General features: G+C 38.9%; 1 protein-coding gene across 1 annotated transcript; it reads right to left on the reverse strand.

The window, feature by feature from the left end:
• Window positions 1-1,579: 1,579 nt before the first annotated feature.
• Window positions 1,580-10,080, reverse strand: lhx6b (LIM homeobox 6b). The gene is made up of 9 exons (XM_070833980.1): window positions 9,873-10,080; window positions 9,177-9,307; window positions 8,430-8,561; window positions 7,937-8,058; window positions 5,641-5,858; window positions 4,761-4,861; window positions 4,582-4,677; window positions 2,845-3,016; window positions 1,580-1,714 (listed from the first exon to the last, which is right to left on the reverse strand). Exons 2-9 carry the CDS (start codon window positions 9,177-9,179, stop codon window positions 1,632-1,634), a joined length of 927 nt encoding a protein of 308 aa, XP_070690081.1. The 5' UTR covers window positions 9,180-9,307; window positions 9,873-10,080; the 3' UTR covers window positions 1,580-1,631.
• Window positions 10,081-18,604: the final 8,524 nt, after the last annotated feature.

The following is an 18,604-nucleotide window of genomic DNA, read 5'->3' on the forward strand; positions in this document are numbered from 1 at the left end:
AAAACCACCTTCACGTCTGTACGTTAAACATTTTCCATTTTCCATTCTTTTTGCTAAGCTAAGCTAATCGACTAGTGCCTTTTTTTTTTTTTTATAATGGGCACATGTGAGAATGGTATCAATCTTCTTGTTATCCAACTACATGCACAACAAATAATAAATAATAGTAAATAATAATGTTCTGAGCTATTGCTTCAAAAAAATAATAATTCAAGGGATCCTTATCAAAAATATTGCATGTGTTTTGTGTTTATGTAAATCAAATCAATACTAGATTTTTTTAAATAACTCTCAAATATCAATATCGCTACCAATCTCAAACATCTGGTATTCATGTAAATTCAACCCCGTTGCTCTCAGGATTGTGAAACTAGAAGTACATGGGTGTGGCACACTTGTGAAATCACTACAGTGGTGGAAAAAAAAAAGAAGCACATTGATCCACTTCGGCAAATTCAGATCTAATGATATATTGTAACCCATTCATTCCTCCCATCACAGCCCCTTAAGTGCTGTTAGTCAATGTAACAACTGTAGATAATCTGTGTTAAGAGGCCTCACAAAAGCCTGACAAACTGCCCGATCAATGGCCACGCTTCGAGTGAAAACATCGTTTCAAATAACTGTTTCCACAGTAGGATTGATCACATTTCCTGCTTAAGTACTGCATGTAAATTGGAGGTGATGTGCAGGATATTGTTCTCAGTAATAAGTTGCTACAGGCACTTGGCCTCTGACAGGAGACCTTTTGATTTTTGTAGCTCTGGGTGTGAAAATAGTGTCCCGGTAAAATGGAGATGCATTCACATTTCTCTGTAATGATCTGTCTTTGAAAATGTGTGTTTTTCCTGACATTTTCAGCCTCACACACACATACGCACACACACACACACACACACACACACACACACACACACACACACACATAAAAACACTCTCTTTGCTCTCTCTGCATGAGTAAATCAACCTTATCTTCAGTTATTCAAACACTAACATTTTCATAACAGCTCTGATACATTTTTATTAAACTGTAGCAGTATTTACAATGTACAATCACTGAATTCTTCAAGACACATTTAAAAGTGCTTTTTAAAAGTGAAGTTTTGTTCTGAATAAATAAGAGTTTCCATTTTCTGACAACAACACAATAACAAACAACAGTAAAGCTGCAAATGTGCTCATCACCATTACAAAAAAAAGCTGAGGTTTTACTGTAACACTGCTACAACACTCCTTTTTTCTTCTTTTTTTGAAATCTCATATTGCAGCAATATAATTAAAATACCTTGTATGAGTGGGTAAACAAAAGGAAAGTCCTGACCTGATCAAATGTTTTCTGTCCCTTCCCTCTTCTCTGCGTCATACAAAACAGAATTAAAAAAAAAACTCCCATATTGGTGTGGAGGCGGGACATTTCTCCAACCGCCACAGTCTGCTGTCTTTAAACGATAAGCCTAGCTTTGCAGTCTCACAGCGAAGAATCCGACTTGATTGAAAACAGATTGCCGAGGTCCCTGCTGTCCAGGGATTAGACTCCCAAACAGAGCAGATGACTGACAGTACGTCCCAAAGGAATTTATTTCACATCATCAGAGTGGTGACGCCGCAGAAGCAGACGCAGACGCAGGAAGTCAGCGGCTGATGGGAAGCTGTGGTAAAGAGATGGACGGATGGGTCAAGTGGCCGGGGGCAGCGAGGACGGAGAAGGGATGAGCTGCACAGACACAACAAGAGAAACAACATTAGTTCATCAACTTGCTGCTGATGACGGATAAAAACTCCTAAAATGATGAGTTAAACCAGAGAGATCCAACATCCAGGGCCTGGAAAGAGATTCAGAGAATATTCAGCATTTAAATTTTTAAAACTACTTAAAACAGTGTTTTAAGCTTGGGCCTTCAACATTCATCACAATGCCCTTTTTATGGTGTCCAAAATCACAAATCAAACATTCACACCGGAGGTCTTTACAATCAAAAACCTACAGAGGAGAGATCCTTCTCCCAGAATCCTTTGCACTGCCGTGAACATTTGCATATTTCCACATGAACGCTTAGAAAATATCACTGTATGCTTTTTCTTACAGTGTGTGTGTTTTATGTACTGAAAAAAATTGCACAGCCCACCCACACACCAGAACAAAATACACTTTAAATACATTTTAATATTTACGTTTCAAACAAACACATTACATTTTTTAATATTTGAGTTTTGATCTGTTTCTAGTCCTTCTTTATACTTTTATTCGTATTTTTGTTCTGTAAACACAGCCACCCTACATTTCACCGTACATAATGTCAGTGGAGGGAGTATCCTTTACTCAAGTAAAAGTAGTAATACTGCAATATAAAAAATACTCCATTACATGTCGAAGTCCTGCATTTGAAATGTTACTGAAATGAAAGTACACAAAATAAAAATAACAAAACAAACAAAAATATTATAGCAAAACTATGCATGATGCAGGAAAATTGGCCTTTGACTGCTATACTACTTGTCTGATGGAGATGATTTTAATCATTAAATATATTGTAAGTTAAATGTATAAGTGCCTTATATTTTATGAACTGATTGTGTGTTTTTAAATGTAAAATCTTTAACAATCTGTAACTACAGCTGTCCAATAAGTGCAGCGGAGTTTAAAAGTACAATATTTCTGAGAATGTAGTGCAATAGAAGTATAAAGTAGCATGAAATAGAGATACCCAAGTAAAAGTACAAGCACCTAAAATTTCTACTTACATGCAGTATTTGAGTAAATGTACTTAGCTGTACTTAGCATGTTGCATGATGTAAAAAATCAAAGCTAACAAAGTGGCGCTAACATTACTCCCTGACACTCACTGTCCAGGTATCCGTGCAGGGCCAGTAGATGAGGTCGGTCCGGGCTGCTGAACGGTGAATAGTGGATATCGTCTGGCAGCGATGGAGGCATCCTGGACATCGGAGCGCTCTGAGGGAAGCTGCTCTGAGGCGGCTGCTTTTTGTGTCGCGCTCTGCAGTTCTGAAACCAAACCTGAGAAATATGACGGATGATGTGAGCACACAGCGAGCAGGGGGAAATATACTCTACAACAAACACAGAGGAGGTCGACGTTGAACTGTCGTTCCTCTCACCAGACTCCAATTGTTTATTGGTTTGTTTTACTTTGCCAGAAATTATTCCAGAGTGGTTTGGTTTACCCATGAGTTTTACTCTTTGAGTATGTGGCCAAATGCTGTTTTTCCCTATTTAGTTCCTAATAGCTCACTAAAACATCATCAACACAACCAAAAGTGAACCAAATTATGCTTGGATTGCTGTTACAACAGGGAAAGACAGATTACAACCAGGTCTGACAGGGTTCGAAATGACTGGCAGGAACAAAAGAGTAGATCAGTTTGTTATTCAAAGTGTTTGACCACATTACAGAAAGGATCCTCACAGAGACAGATCTGTAAGTTCCTTCATTGTTTAACCAGAAGCAGCACTTCTATAGTGATATTCAAACCCACCAGACTCTATTGACAAAACAGTAATTTTACCTCACAGAAGATGGGAGTGGCTGGTCTGCTGCTGCCTCCATTTCTGAGTGTGTTTGTACCATTGGGTGTTGCAGAAATGTTGTGCTAGATCTGAACTAATCCTTTAAAACACTTAAGTCACACAATACAACAAACAAACCAAATGATTGAGACCAGAAACTCCTGTGTAAAATTATTGTTTTTCTCAATGGAGTGTGGTGGCTGTGATATAACAGCTATGTCTGGTTATCAAAAAGGATCTTACAGGTGTATCTCTGTACAGATCCTTTCTGTGATTTTGTCCGACACCTCAAATAAGAATCTGTTAGTGGCAAAAACAAGCCCTCGTAGTGGATGTATTTTGATCTGGTGCAATTGCCCTGAGGGATCACATTACAGCCATTGTAGCTCGTTCAGCTGCTACAGTAGCTGGCTAATGGACCAATTCCAAAACCTTTTGTACCTATCAGTCATTTCATACCCAAACTATGTTATCCTTTTAACAGTGGGCGCTAATTGTTTTCCAAAAAGAATTTCAATGGTCAGAGTTTTATCAGAGAGTTGAAGTGTTTAAAAGTCAGTAGTTGATTACAGGGATAAAACTAAATATTTTGCCTTCCTTTGAAATCCTGGATACTTTATCTTGTCTGCTCTTCAAATCAGGCAATTTTAGAAGGAAAACCAGGTTAACGACCCAGAATACCACAAAATAAATGAGTTAAAGTAGGTCTGAATCAGTTTTCAGGGATTTTTTCATATTCTCTGGATTTAGGTGGTTATTTGTCTAAAAACAACACAACACAGTGACTGTGAGGTAAAACAAAGCAGCGTCTACAGTACCACAGTTTGTGACCCCTTGTCAGAGGTTGAGTGTCTGTTAACTGTGTTAAGCTCAACCCATCTCAACAATTTTAAGAGGTATGAAGAGGAAATAAGATCATAAAGATCATCCAAGTCCAAAATAAATATCATTCTTCTTTCTTATCCCATTAATCTTCTCCCAATCTCCTTAAGAGTTTCAACCCACTAGTGTAATAATGTAATCGATGTAAAATCTGTGTGTTTTATCGTTCCTACCTGTATGACTCGTCTGCTCAACCCCGTCATTTCTGCCAGTTTCTGTAGCGTCTGAGCGTCAGGGTTGTTGTCCTGAGCGAACTGAGACTGCATCACCTGTGAAGACAGATAGTATGAGGCAACAGGTAACACTGCACTGTACCTAAACACACACACACACAAGTCAGAGCTCAGTCAACCTGCAGCTGCTCAGCAGTGAACGATGTCCGCGCCCTCTTGGCTGGTTTTGGTTGGCAGTCCTGGTCAGAGGGCAGCGCTCCTTCCAGAGTCAGTCCTGTGCCTTTAACAAAGCCCAATCACAACAATGTCACTGACATTTTTCTTTTTTTGTTTAGTTACACAAAACAACAAGGCTATGAGTTTACAGGCCAGCCTGGTTACGGCTCAGATCTGTGTTGTAAAATTGAACATTTGTCCAAACAACTTGTTGAACATAATTTTAATGTTAGCTCGCCAACAACCACACAAAGTATTTGTACCATTAAGGTGTACTTTTCCTCTCTGAATCAGCAGAGACAGGAGTGTTTCCACTAGAGCGCGTGTTATCAGTGTGAAAAATATAGGAAATAACAAGGTTAATATGAATTTTAGCCTCCCTACTTGTGTTTACATGATGAACTATGGGTGAAATATCCTCTTTCTTGCTCTCCTTCCAGCTTCTTGTTTTCTTACTGTGATTATTTTTGTCAGAGGTACTCCTCTTTTACAAGTTCACTTAACCTAACTTAACTTAAGATATTGCAGTAAGTCCATCATTTAATCTCTTGGTCATGAATTGAAGAAGCTGACAAAGATCAAATATTGGTATTTCATGTTGAAATAAGGCACAAGGTTTTGTGCAATTTTCTGTTTCGATTCCGCAACCAAACTCTGTGTTGTTGTCATCCAGTGTGGAAAAAAGCTACGTTAGAGGAAACTTAAAGGAGGTCCTGGAAACTTTAGAGCTCAAGTAATGAGGGGTATATTTGGTTCCATTTGTTACTGAGGCTCTGGCTCTTGCATATTTTTGCTGGTAATCATCAGAGGTGCATCTTTGATAATGTGTTTGTAATCTGTTACCGTTTTCCGCAGCCCTGCGGAGGTTCTCCAGCATGATGTCGTAGTGGCTGCGGCAGAGCACTCTGCCCTCCACCAGGCCGAACTCCTCACCGGTGGACAGCTGCCTCTTACAGGAGAAACAGGCGAAACAGGCCAAGTGGTACACGCTGCCCCGAGCCCGTCGCACCCAGTCACTGGCGTACACCTGTCGGCCACACTGGGCGCACTTAGTGCCGAACCTACTGTGAGGAAGAAGGTAGTAGAAGAAGAATGTAGATAAGTCCAGATCATGTTCAGAGTGTTTTAATAATGTCTGCCAACCAAACTCTATATAATATTTGTTCATTTTTTTCCTTCATATTACAGCAACACAGCACACTGAGGCTACAGTTAGATTTCTTTTAAATTTAGTTAGTTAGTAAGTTAGTTAGTACAGCACAACAACATGAAAAAAAGAGTAGTAGTTCCCTCAGTTATATGAAAAGTAGAATTAACAAAGCAATTCCAATTAGAAAATTAGGCATAAAGAGAGTGAACATAAAGAGAGATCTTTATATTCTGCAAAATTTACTGTTGAATTTTGTATAATATCTGTGCAGAGAAGTTTTAGGAAGCTTTGGAGTCAGTCAGTCTCTCTTCATCTCCAGAGGAATATAAGTACTGAAGTTCTGCTGCAGTTTTTGAACCTGCAAAATATCACTGCAAGGGGTGTTTTTTTTTTTTTATATCCATATCTTTATTTGCAGAATATCATAGATACACATTGTAACCTGTAAATCAGTAACACATGAAATAATTTCCTGTGATTAATATGCAGCAGTTCCACCAGTGTGTATGTAAACGCAGTTGACTCACTGCTGCTTGTGTTTACTGCAGTGAGCCCTGCACTGCCTCAGACGCATTTCAGAGAAATTTTGGTGATTAAAACAGACTGAAACCTTCTTTGAGGGGATAAAACTGGAAATTTGAAAAAGCAAGGGAAAAATGTTCCTCCCATCGGCCTGTGGAAACAACACCAACGTTTCTGTGTGTCAGTTTGAGGTAATTTGATTAATGGCTAGAATATAAACTACAGTAATAAGGTCCTAAAACTCCCTCCCTCACTGAGACACGACGGCCATGAAATAGCTAATCGTGCAATAATATTGTGAATCAGTAATATTGTGCAAATAAAACCAGTCAAATAATAAAAACTCATTGACTTGCAGTAGGACATTTAGGTAGTCCAGCTACCTGCTCACTGATCTGATCCGACTCTGGTTAACAGACAGAAACACTGACCGTCTGAAGATCAGTTTCCAGGTCATGGTTTTGCCAGCGGTTTGCTGTGATGTGTTCTGCTGAGAGGATCTGGCAGACTAAACGCCCGTTTATGACCCATTATGTAGAACCTTTTTTTCACTGACTGAGAAAACGAGTCACTTTACACTTAAAGTCTAAAGTTGATTTGGGGCAGTGAAGATCAATTAACTGTAAAAACAGCCAGAAAAATGAACCACATTATGTCCAATAATTTATCACCTGGATAAAACAATATTGAAGTCATTAGTCACTGTTCCACCTTTCACTGCAAATTCATTCCTTCATTTTTCAGTTTAACCCAGTAGAGAAACCTTGAAATATTATGCATGACTAGAAACAATTATTGTTTTCAAAAATACTTAATGATATTATTTAGATTCTAATTTGAAATATGCAAAACATGATAAACAACAGGAAGCTCGCTCTTCAAATATTTCAACAAAAGCGTTAGTTCATTAGTGGTCGTTTGCAAGGATTTATGGGAGAATTTTAAAAGATGATAAAAAATAAAATATCATCTTTATCAGTATGTTAGGTTGCACATACGGCTGGGAAATATTTAAAAAACGATCCGGTCATGTTTTTCACTTGACTGGCTGTCATTCGTTCATTTCTTTATTTTTCTAATAATCAACAAATGCAGTTCGATGCAGTTTGGCCTTCAAACTAAAAGGATAAACTATATAGTTAATAATCATATTATTTATTTTTCAGAGTAAAATGCATCAACACGACGAAACAAAGCGACCGAGTAAAAAAGAAGCGAAATAATATAAACATTTAAATATAAATGAAACCATTTGATTTAATTTCGGTAATCGACAAATTGAAAAAAGATGATAATCAACTATTAATTCAGGCTCTCTATAAAAAAAATAAACACATTTACTTTGAAATTACTATCATTTTCTAATTACAACAGGAGGCGTTCTTTTTAAGATTTGCTTTTATTTTTCTGACAAAATGAAGAAAAATAAAAGCCTCTAAGATTTTTAGGAATAAAACCCGATCTTACCTGAAATAATCGAGTTTGCAGTAGATTTCTTTGTTTTTAACGTAGCAGCTGCTGTGTTGGCGCAGAGACGCTCTGCAGACTGAACACTCCAAACATCCCAGGTGCCAGTTGAGGTTGTTCACCTGTGGACAGTCACAGTCACACTCACAGTGGATGTGATCGATTGTTGTTGTTGTTTTTTTTTTTTTAAAGATAAACCATTTTTCTGTTTTCTTAAAAACGGGAGAAAGAAAGAAAGTGAGAAAGAAGCCCGAGGAGAAAACGTCACTAAATAAAGGAAAATTACAACGCAATGCATGAGTCAAACTATCACATTTTTCCCATTTTGCGCGTATTTTGTGGTGATTAGTGTTCAAGATAAAGAATAAAAGAAAATGCTGCAAACCAAATTAAGAGACGGACTTGCAGCTTAAATCTCTTGCAGCTTCGTGGGCACGTTTGATTCTTTCTGACCGAGTCAACAAATCTCATTTTCTCTCTTTTTATTTCTCACCTTCAGCAGGTATCGGTCTTGGATGTCCATGCCGCAGCTGGCGCACTGGTTCTTGGCCGCTGGAGGAGAGCAGAGGCAGGCGGCCTCCGACGGACTGGACTCACCGGACTCCTTCTTCACCTCCGATTTAGACTGCGTCCACAAAAAGACGGTTTTATACCAGAGAGAAGCAGAGTTTCATCGTCTCTGTTTTATATATGAGAGCAGAGTTACTGGAAACAAATAGTCCGTGGAATAGTTGCAGTGATGTGGTGGAAACGTGAAGATCCAGTCCTGGAAAAAACATCTATCAGAAAGTAAGTGAATTTATTTTCCAGAAAATCTTTATTTCTCTTGCGACTATTCTATATATTTATACATAATTATACAATTTTTTTTTTTTTACTATTATGTATAATTGCACATGCATCCACACGTGTGCTTTGATTTTGAAATTTTTAAGTTTGATTTTGATTTTTGAACGATTGATCTCAGCCTAAAAATGTTTTCATTATTTGGACTCTAAACTCGGATAAAGTAAGTTTTTGGTGGCTTCACTCTCCACCACATCCCTGATCCTGAACGCGTACAGACTGTGGGTACGGTCTCGGAAAACCGGAGTTAAATCCAGAGTCCTGCGGAGGTTTTCCCGCATGTAAAAAGTGTAGGAAGAGACCAAGAAGAGGAATAAAGGAAAACTTACACATCTCGAAAGACAAAGGAATCAAAAGGTTGCAAACCGAACTCGTCCAGATGTTTGTGACTCACCATTTTCGGGTCTTGAACGCTGCCTATTTGGAGAGAAGATGGAGCTTGCTCTGCGCATTACGCATCTCTGCCCCAGCCCACACTATATCCGGTCCAAAACAACGAATAACAGATTCTCCTGCATTTAAACCCTGGCAACAAAAGAGATTTTGATGCAATTAGGAGAAAAAAAAGCTATATATGATCGATCATTCTTCTTGTGCGCAACGGGAGGCTGTATTCCCATGCAATCAAACGCAGTGAAAAGAAAAGATGGCACTATATCTGCAATTAGCGGCGGATTGAAATGCTTCGCTTGATAAGTGGCAACCCGAGTGTCAATTTCATCTGGCAATCAAAAAAAAAAAAAAAAAAGAGGAAAAAAAACGAGCCACCAAGCTAAGAGAGAGAAAGCGGCGCATCCTAATTTCAATAGCTGTATAATCGAAAATCGAAAAATCTCCAAAGTGAAGAGGCTCAATTGGAGATCGGTCTATTCATAACAGACAATGTGCGGAGCTGCAGCTGATCTTGAAGCATAAAGGAGCTTGATTGTCTCGTTCTCGTGATGGACCCATTTAAGTACTTGAGGCTCCCCTGGGTGATTACAGCTGCATTCATAAACTGCCAAAAAATCTGCGTTTGGGTGGCAATCCGCAGTCCGTGTTGTCCTTCATTTCGGCGAAATTAACAGGAATGCAAGATTATGTTAATTACCAACTACGGTGTAAATATTGGAGGCAGTGAAATAAGAAGAGATGGCCTGTGGGAATAAAGAAACATATACTTCATACGTGGAAAACCTCCCAAAAGCAGCGAAAACATCGTCCAGTAAAAGTTTTTCCAGAACATCACAGGCAGAATATCCAAATATTTCCGTGGAGCATGGTTTTCTGTACAAGGGCGTTTGCTCGTCCTCTGTCTTCGATGCAAGAAGATAATCCAGCTTCATTGACTTTGCCGGACTGGGAATCGAACCGGTGGCACCAGCGTGCCTCCCCGACAGACTCCAAGCTCTGCTGTGGTTTCTCCTCCCAGCCTCGACTCAAAGTTTACTCCCAGTTCAGTCAGACAGGATGTGATGCTGCCCATTGGACCAGCACAGCCGGGTCTACCCTCCTTTTTGCAGGCTCACAGGGATATTTAGGGCATGAATTCATGATAAAACAAGAGATGATCCTAAAAAGTCAATTCATTGAAATCACAGCAGGTTGCAGAGTGACTGAGGGTTTGGTGGCGGTTGTGGTAATGATACTAGATATATAGAGCTAATTATCCATCATATAGACTTTCATTTTAAAGGATTTATTCTTTTTAAATACATTTTTGGCTTGATTTAAACTAAACGGGACAATTTGAAGCTGAACATGGTGAAGCTGAACACAACAACAAGTGTCTCATCTCTATTTATCACCATCACCCCGTGAAAAAAGTTAGTAAATGTAAAACAAATGAAAGAAAAATCCAAGATTTTTCAATGTACATTAAAATTTTTCATTTGAACATTTACTTTTTATTAAAAAAACAGTGAATTATACGAATGGTATCATGATCTGTGAGACGTGAATAAGGACATTGCATTAAAAACTGACTGAATTGTTAGTAATGGTGTTAACGAGGTGGAGAGCAAATAGACGCTCTGTTATAGGAAATAATATAACACTGCTGTGATTGTCTTTATTTTTGTTTTGCTGCTGTTTGGCTAAACTAGACCAAACTAAACTAGTAACTTTTAATAGCCTAAAGTATAAAGTGAGACATAAAATACTGTGGAAGATGTGCTTCCATTGTGTGTAAATGAATTAAAATATTATATTTTGATCCTTTTATGCCTTGATATTATACACTTTCCAGTAGAGACATGAAGGAAAATGAAAGATGGCATGAAACAAACATCCTGGCCAACTTAAACAATCCTCACGTCTCCTCCTGAGTAACAACTGGGGCGATGTGTTAGTCTGTGGGATTTATTCCCACGAAATTGAATAAAATGTGAAGAGCTCATATTAAACCTTATTGGCAGCAGATTAGACAGAACGTTAAACGGCGCTGTAAGACAGTATGTAACAGAGGCTGTTAGTGCCTTAAAACACCAGACGAGACTGTATAAGTACAGTTCAGTGGTGTAGCAGCCCTGCAAACACTTGTTTTGTTTAATATTTTAACTGTAATATTTTTATATTTGCTGTCCTGAAGTTTCTGCTTCATTTTTGTTTCATGTGAGCTCATCAAAACAAACATCCAGAAATGGCAAAAAGACTCTGACTCTTGATTCTCAACGGTATTTGTAGTGATTTAAGGATGAAATATGGATGTAATTACTTGAAACCGCTCTTCACCCCTTTAATAACTTATTCATACTGCACTCAAGTGAAGAGAAAACGCTGTTTGTTATCTGATTGAAGAAGTTCCATGTGTTATTGGTCATTATATGATGGTTTTTAAGGGCCATTCAATCCTCTTCAGGTTAGGCTCATCTGATTTGATGATTATAAAGAACCTGAGTTGTGTTTTATAGAAAGAGAAGCTTTTTTGGGACAGAGTTTTACTTGCAGAGCCTGGAACAGAAGATAAAGGTCTTTTGTTACATGTAGCATTTATCTGTTTTTGGTGTCCACGTGGGCTGAGCACTTGTGAATGAATGACACATTAAATATTTCACTTAAATCAAAAAAAGCAACATATACAGGATATCGTCCTACAAGTCGTCATTATTTCTCAGTGTTAGAGTCAACTGAAGAGAACGAGGCAATCTGTCTCATTGATGAGCTGACATTTTAGAGGTTTTATAGTGACACTGTGAAGACTCTTCTCCTTTGTGCACAACCTCCAGAGAGTGGGAAAATGGCTTAAAGTAAAGGTTTCCATGAAATCAGTGCACTTTAATTCTTATTGATCGCTTAAAAAACATGTCTAAAAGCAGAATTACATTGTCTCAGTCTCTTTGTATTGTCGGTGCAATGCACTTCAGCGGCTCTGTGCATTAACTGTAATTACCAGATGGAGCAGGGTCAGCTGGAAGTGGGCTGGTCATGACGCAGGAGGACTTAAAGGAGGGAAGAGAGTTGTTTCACCTCCATTATCGTCAGTCTTTAGCGGTGATGTGCAAGAGTGAAGGGTTTTGACCAGTTTTTGACAATTGTAGAGTTGGTTTAGTTCTGTTACATCGATACTGAAAAAGAGAAGGCAGATACACATTAAGAAAAAAGCGATTCATCCTAAAAATGCAACATATCCTTCGTAAATGTTGCTACATTTACTGAGACAATGTGATTCTGCTTTCTCTTTAGACATGTTCTTTAAGCGATCAGTAAGAATTTTACCTAGAATATTACTGTTGTGAAAGTCTCTAAATATTGCCTAACAATGAATTTACGTTAAGAGTTTCTTAAAATAGAGCAAAAAGGTTTACTGCAGATTTGTATCTGTGGTGCCTGGAAAATAAACAGCACCTTTTTGTAAAGGTTATCTATAAAAACTGTGCAGGATTCAACAGGCTTTCAACAGTGTGTGACTGCTGCTTTCCTGTGCCTCACCCTTACAGAATTTCCTTCTTGAAGATCTGGCAGCACGATGTGAACAACAGTCCCCTGATGATGGTAATATCCGAGGATGGGTCACCTGTCGCATCCTGTGCAGCCCCGGGGATGTGTGAATGTCACAGCGCTGCTCCTGTACATGTATGTGTTCTGCCCCGCAGCCCTGCCCTTCCTTTACACACAGCTGTCTGCGATCCACACAAACAATGAGCGACCAGCGCACCGCCACAATAAAAACAAACGGTGCCACATGGTAAAGCTATTAGACTCATCCAATGGGCCCCTGTGGACAGTTTGGTGGCTGGTATGTCAACAATGTATGACGTGCGTGGTCCGCTCGCTGTGGAGGTGCAGGGAGGTTCACATGAGGGCAACATCTTATTTATTGTGCTGAATGTTGGGAAACAACCAGTGTTAAGGTGGGGTCCTTTAGTCATCACTGAATAACAAAGCTTGTATAACACACTGGCCTTCAGTCACAGTTAAAGTCAAGGTTAAGATCTTAAAATTCTCGGTTGTCACATAGTGTAATATAAGCTACTATTGTAATTGATTCTCAGTGGGATGATCTGGAATATCATGAAAAGCAAATTTCTTTCTGAGATTTGCCAGAAATGGCCATCTTCTGTTGCTGTCATTAGTTTTTAACTCATTTTTAAGATGAGATAAGACAAGAGAGACTTTGTTTATCCCACACTGGGGAAATTCATTTGTTAGAGCAACAGAGTAGATAGAAATGTGCAGAAACAAAGTGTCAGTGGCAGAGGTAGTGCAAAGTATAAAGTACTTTCAACCATTTTATGTTAAAACCTCTCACGGGGAGTATAATCAACATCTTAGTATGAATATAAAAATCAATCATTGAATAAAGCAAATGAGTCTTAATGTATGTGCGCCTGTGTTGTTATGCTTCAGGTTGTGCATAAGGTCAGTGATGCTTTTGGGCCTCATGTGATCAAAATATGTTCTCAGCTGGCTTTGACGATAAATCATCACTACTGTGCAGCAGCATTTAGTATGAGGAGTGTAAAAGCCAAGACCTGCTTAGGTGGCAAATGTTAATTTTACCCCCGTCTCTTGAAATCACACAATAATTATCTTGTAATCTTGGAATATCTGACTCTGTTTTGTCACAATTAAAAGCCCCGGAAAGCTTTTTTTTCTCCGTCTGACTGACGGGGTCCTACAGGAGACAATATTTTCAGCCAAACTTAGATTTAGTTGTTTCACTTGAGAGAAACTTGTTTGTGGTCTTTTTACTGGTTTGAAGTTTGGGGGAGGGGCAAAGGTGATCTAATGTTCTTATATGCAGCCAATCAGGATTTGGCAACATCCGAATTAGAATCAGATGACAGTTGTGGGGTTGTTTGCTGACGTTGCCAGACCACTGTCCATGAAATCTGATAAAACCACACACACACTTTCCTGCTGTTGCAGATTAGCTGAATTATTGAGTGTATTTCCCTCCAAATTTGAACTTTGCTTGTTGTTTACTTGTCACAAGCATTAATAGAGAGATTCATAAATTTTCAGGGTCTTTAGAGCTTTGACTTTATTATCATGACCAAACCATAATACCACAATACCATTAATTATGTCGGTAGAAGAACTGATTATGAGATCATTTTATGCCTGTGCCATATATTTAGTACATCCACATTTGATGCATTACAGTAAATTAAACATCATTTGTCTTTCTGACATTGTCAATTCTGCTGTAATCTGTCCAAAACCGCAAGAAATAAAACGGGGCCAATAAAGCCACAAAAATTCGCCTTCATTAGTCACCTAAAACTAAATGTATGTCTTTGTTATTCAGAGATTTAATTTGCAGTACAGCCTCATTACAACAGTTATTGGCCATGTTAAGATCAACTGTGATCTTGAGATAGCAAAAAAAATGATTACAGGTGGTGATGACTGTGAAATGATAACAAATGAAAGAATGGCTTAAGCAACAACAGTTTTGATTAGATCCTCTGGTCACATACATGTGTGACTCCCAAGTCCTGAATTTGTTTTATCCATTTATTTGTTTAGCTGTTAATTAAAAACCTAAACAGAGGCAGGGGCAGCAAATTAGCTTCAACATTTGTGATCATTAGATTAAACAGTGAAACCTGAACAGCAGCGTCGTCTCCTCTGTAGAGGTCTGTGTTGGTTTTCTGTAGTTCTTTGGGGCGAGGGGCAGGCAGAAAGTGCTGTGGATGATTCATGCTTTGTTCTTTCAATGGTTGCATTTTACAGAGAACCGGTACAAAGCCACGTTACAGTGATGACTGATGCTCTGCTTGGCATGTTGGCTGAAAGAAAATGTTTGGAGAAGGGTGGAGTGAGTCCTAAACGCAACACCGAGGTCTTATCTTGTTTCTGTAGAACTTCTGCCACTGTAGTCTGTGTGAACACTATTAGATGTTTGAGATAAGAGTCGTATCGGGGGCCAGTCTGTGTGAGAACGAGGCTTGTACGTATTCATTGCTGCAACTGTGGTTTACCTGCTTTGCAGCATTCCCAATCGATTCCCTAGCAGCGTACCCGTACTAAACGCAACAAAAAAAAAAACATTTTCATTTAATATAAAAATTTTATCCAGTGAATTTGTAATAAGAAGGCAAATAAACAGCCAAATAGGTTTACAAAACTGTGGTAATGTCAATATTATTTACAACCCAAGTGAACACATTTACACCACATGTTGCACTTGGGAGTGCGCGAAAACTAGAATGCAAACAAGATGAGAAGTTAAAGCAGATAGCCAAAGGTAATAAATAGTGGCTGAAATAGTTAGATAGTGAATAAACAATTGGATTAGTTGGCTAAGAGCCTGGAGAAGTTTAGATAAACAGTTAAAATAGGAAACTAAAAGCACAGATAAATAGTTTAAATAGATAAAAGTAGTAAATAAACTGTTGAAGTCGTTTACTAAAGGTAGCAAATAAACAGATGGAATCGTTAGCTACTGTATGGCAAAAAATTTGACTAAATAGTCAACTAATCAATAGAAGTAATGAATTAACGGCTGGTACATTAGTCACGATCAACGATGGAATACAAAGATGAAGATTGAAATTGTTGAAAGTTAAAAGTAATGTATATACATATGTAATAAAAAGTAAATTGCAGTAAATGGCAGAAAATATTGAACAAACACTTGAAATAGCTTAAACTGATGGATAAATGGTAGAAACATCCAGCTTGCGGTTGTGGTGCCAGGGGTTGTCTAGTACATATGCAAACATGACAATTCAATAGTATGAAAGAATTATTGTGACAATAACCACTTTTGTATAATTAATAGTGTTAAATAACATCCGGTCTATAATCCATTTAAAAGAACACATTGGTAAAATGGTGCTTGGTGTATCTGAGCTAATGGAACAGCGCTGTGGCCATCAGACCGAGGTTGGGAACCATTGCTAAGAGACACTTTTGGAAAGAAACTTGTCCATAATGTTTGTTCGAATCATTCTTTGTGATGTTTGCATGTGTGAAAATGTAAGATTTTTCAGAGGGAGTGACTGTTGGGGTTGTAAAGAAAGACATGAATACAAGAAAAACGGTGAGAGGCTCCAGCCATGAATGTTTGCCTGTGGGAGCTTGTAGCAGAATCAGTTTGACGTTTGAAGACTCGCCATCCAGCAGCGTCCAACATTCAACAGGCTGCATCTACTCTGACATCAAACCTATCTAGATTACAGTCCTGCAGCCAAGCTTTCAACAAACAAAGGAAATGGCACATTACACCATCCCTCTCTCTGAAAAGTTGCATTGGAGAGAAAAAAAAACCTCTCCAGTTATTTAACAAATACAAGTTTATTTGAAGTACAGACAAGGAAAAATGGAGGGCCTTTTTTCAGAGCTTGCACTCCATATGACAGCAATTTGGGGGTATTGTGTATTTTGGCCCAAGCGTGTGGTCTATGATAGATGACAGGAGAGAAAATCACAAGCCGCTGGCTTGAGCACAGACATGCAAATTGCTTTCAGCTGATTGCCGTATTCTGCTTGATATTTATCAAGTGGATTACAGTATGCCTCTTTATTTACAGCCAGGAAGCAGCTGATCAATTCCACTGAAGGAGGGAGGAAAGAGAGCTGATGTTTTTCCTCTGCTGGGTGAAAGTAGAAACCCCTCAAGTGGCCAGTGAGCACTGTAAAATTAAGTGTATACTCAATTGCATCTTGTTTTACCACACCAAAAGAGACAACATCCAGAGATACAGATGTCTCAAGATCATCCCAAACCTGCACTTACATAAAGAACACATCCACACAGTACAAGCTTATAAGTGATTAGTACATACAGCAAAAAAGTTTCTTATTTACACATCCAGCAGTCATGAAGCAACATTATTATTCACTTGGATTTTCTGGTCTAATTTAATATTCACTCTCTTTTATCTCTGTTTTTGGTCCCTACCACCTCATCTGTTAGCTGTTTGGTGCTGTTCAGGTAGTGCTCAGTAGGTTTTTGGTGCTTTTTCTCTTAAAATAGCTGCTGCAGTGAGAGTGAACCGAAACAGTAAAGTTGTTTTTGAATTATGAGAAACTATTTGTATTGATAACATCAGGGTTATTTCAGTTTTGGCTTGAATTTTATAACAGAAAGTTTGTTACAAAGACTGTTGTAAGGATGAGGAGTTAATAGTTACCAAATTTGAGGTTGTGCTGCTCTGTCCCCCCAACTTTATGGAAGTGCAGTACTGAATCATCAGAGTACGCCTTGCAAGCTAAACGTTGGACTATCCATTAACAAGATGCTGAACCTCTAGCAGCCTCAGGATCCTTGATCTGCTGCTGAATCTGACCTCTGACCTCCTCCTATACCGCTTAAGTGAATTTGACCCCTCAACCTCCTAGAAGAGAATTTCTTTGAGCAGCACATCATTTGTTTGTTGTTTTCTCTGTAGGACATTACAAACATATGTACGTGTGTGACAGGAGTTTAGAGAGAAGTTTGTTTTCTAGAGTTTTATTTATTACAGCATTCACTTAGTTGTAAAACAAAATAAGCAATGAAAGAAGACAAAAAAAAGTAGAAAGTTAGTATAAAGATAAGTATAATGTAGTTTAACCGAGTTCCTGTTAGCACAATAATACCACAGCTCTCTATGTAGCACCAAATATATGACAATAATAAACACAGGGTTCAGTTTCATCATTATAGCTGTCTGTGATTTAATTTATCTCCGGTCTTGCCTCGGATCAGCATCCAGGTCTTTACCTCAGCTCTAGATATGTTTGAGGACTCGGGTCAGTGTCAGAGATCAGCTACTTACCCAATCAGGTAACCAACTCCAGGAGGAAAATTACCTCCTTCCGACCACTTGCACTCACCTGCAGTGACCTGGAGCAATCAGAGGTGAGCGGGGTTCCTAATCACGGAAACCCCTTTAGGTCAGTACTACCCCACCAGGGCCCACCCGACCTCCTCTGACACCCCCTCCCCCCCCAACAGGCCAGCTCTGAGTTCAAGTGTTTAAACTGTCACATCAAATAGGCTCAACATGGAGATCACTTGTGCAGGACGCATTGTGTGTTTAGTTTGATGCCGACTGCAATATCCTGCTGCTCTGCTGATCCTAGCAGCTCCGGGTGTAGAGTGGCGGAGTCGAGCGGTGTCAAGTAGAGGTGGCTGGTGCCGGGCACGCTCGCGCTCTGATCAGCCGGGGGAAGTGGGGAAGGTGGGACAGGAAACAGAGGGGTGTTTTAACAAAGAGAGCTGGAAAAGATCTATAACGTGGAGCACAGCTAGGACTCCTTCACTGTTTGCTTTGATAAGAGTACCTCTGACCGTCCTGCAGGAGAGTGGAATAGTGGCACATTATGAATTTACCAATTTTAAGACACGGATGGACACTTTGCTACGACTGCACCCTAGTGTTTGTGTTTCATGCACCCTTAACTTTA

This window comes from Pempheris klunzingeri, chromosome 7, assembly GCF_042242105.1.
Source record: "Pempheris klunzingeri isolate RE-2024b chromosome 7, fPemKlu1.hap1, whole genome shotgun sequence".
Taxonomy (NCBI): domain Eukaryota; kingdom Metazoa; phylum Chordata; class Actinopteri; order Acropomatiformes; family Pempheridae; genus Pempheris; species Pempheris klunzingeri.

Bases quoted from the DNA above. Each gene is read 5' to 3' on its own strand.
- lhx6b (XM_070833980.1), bottom strand. The intron at 8,059-8,429 runs GTGAGAAATAAA...GACTGTCCACAG, and splicing joins AAGACCGATACCTGCTGAAG to GTGAACAACCTCAACTGGCA. The intron at 1,715-2,844 runs GTGAGTGTCAGG...GTGTCTGTGCAG, and splicing joins CCTGCACGGATACCTGGACA to CTCATCCCTTCTCCGTCCTC.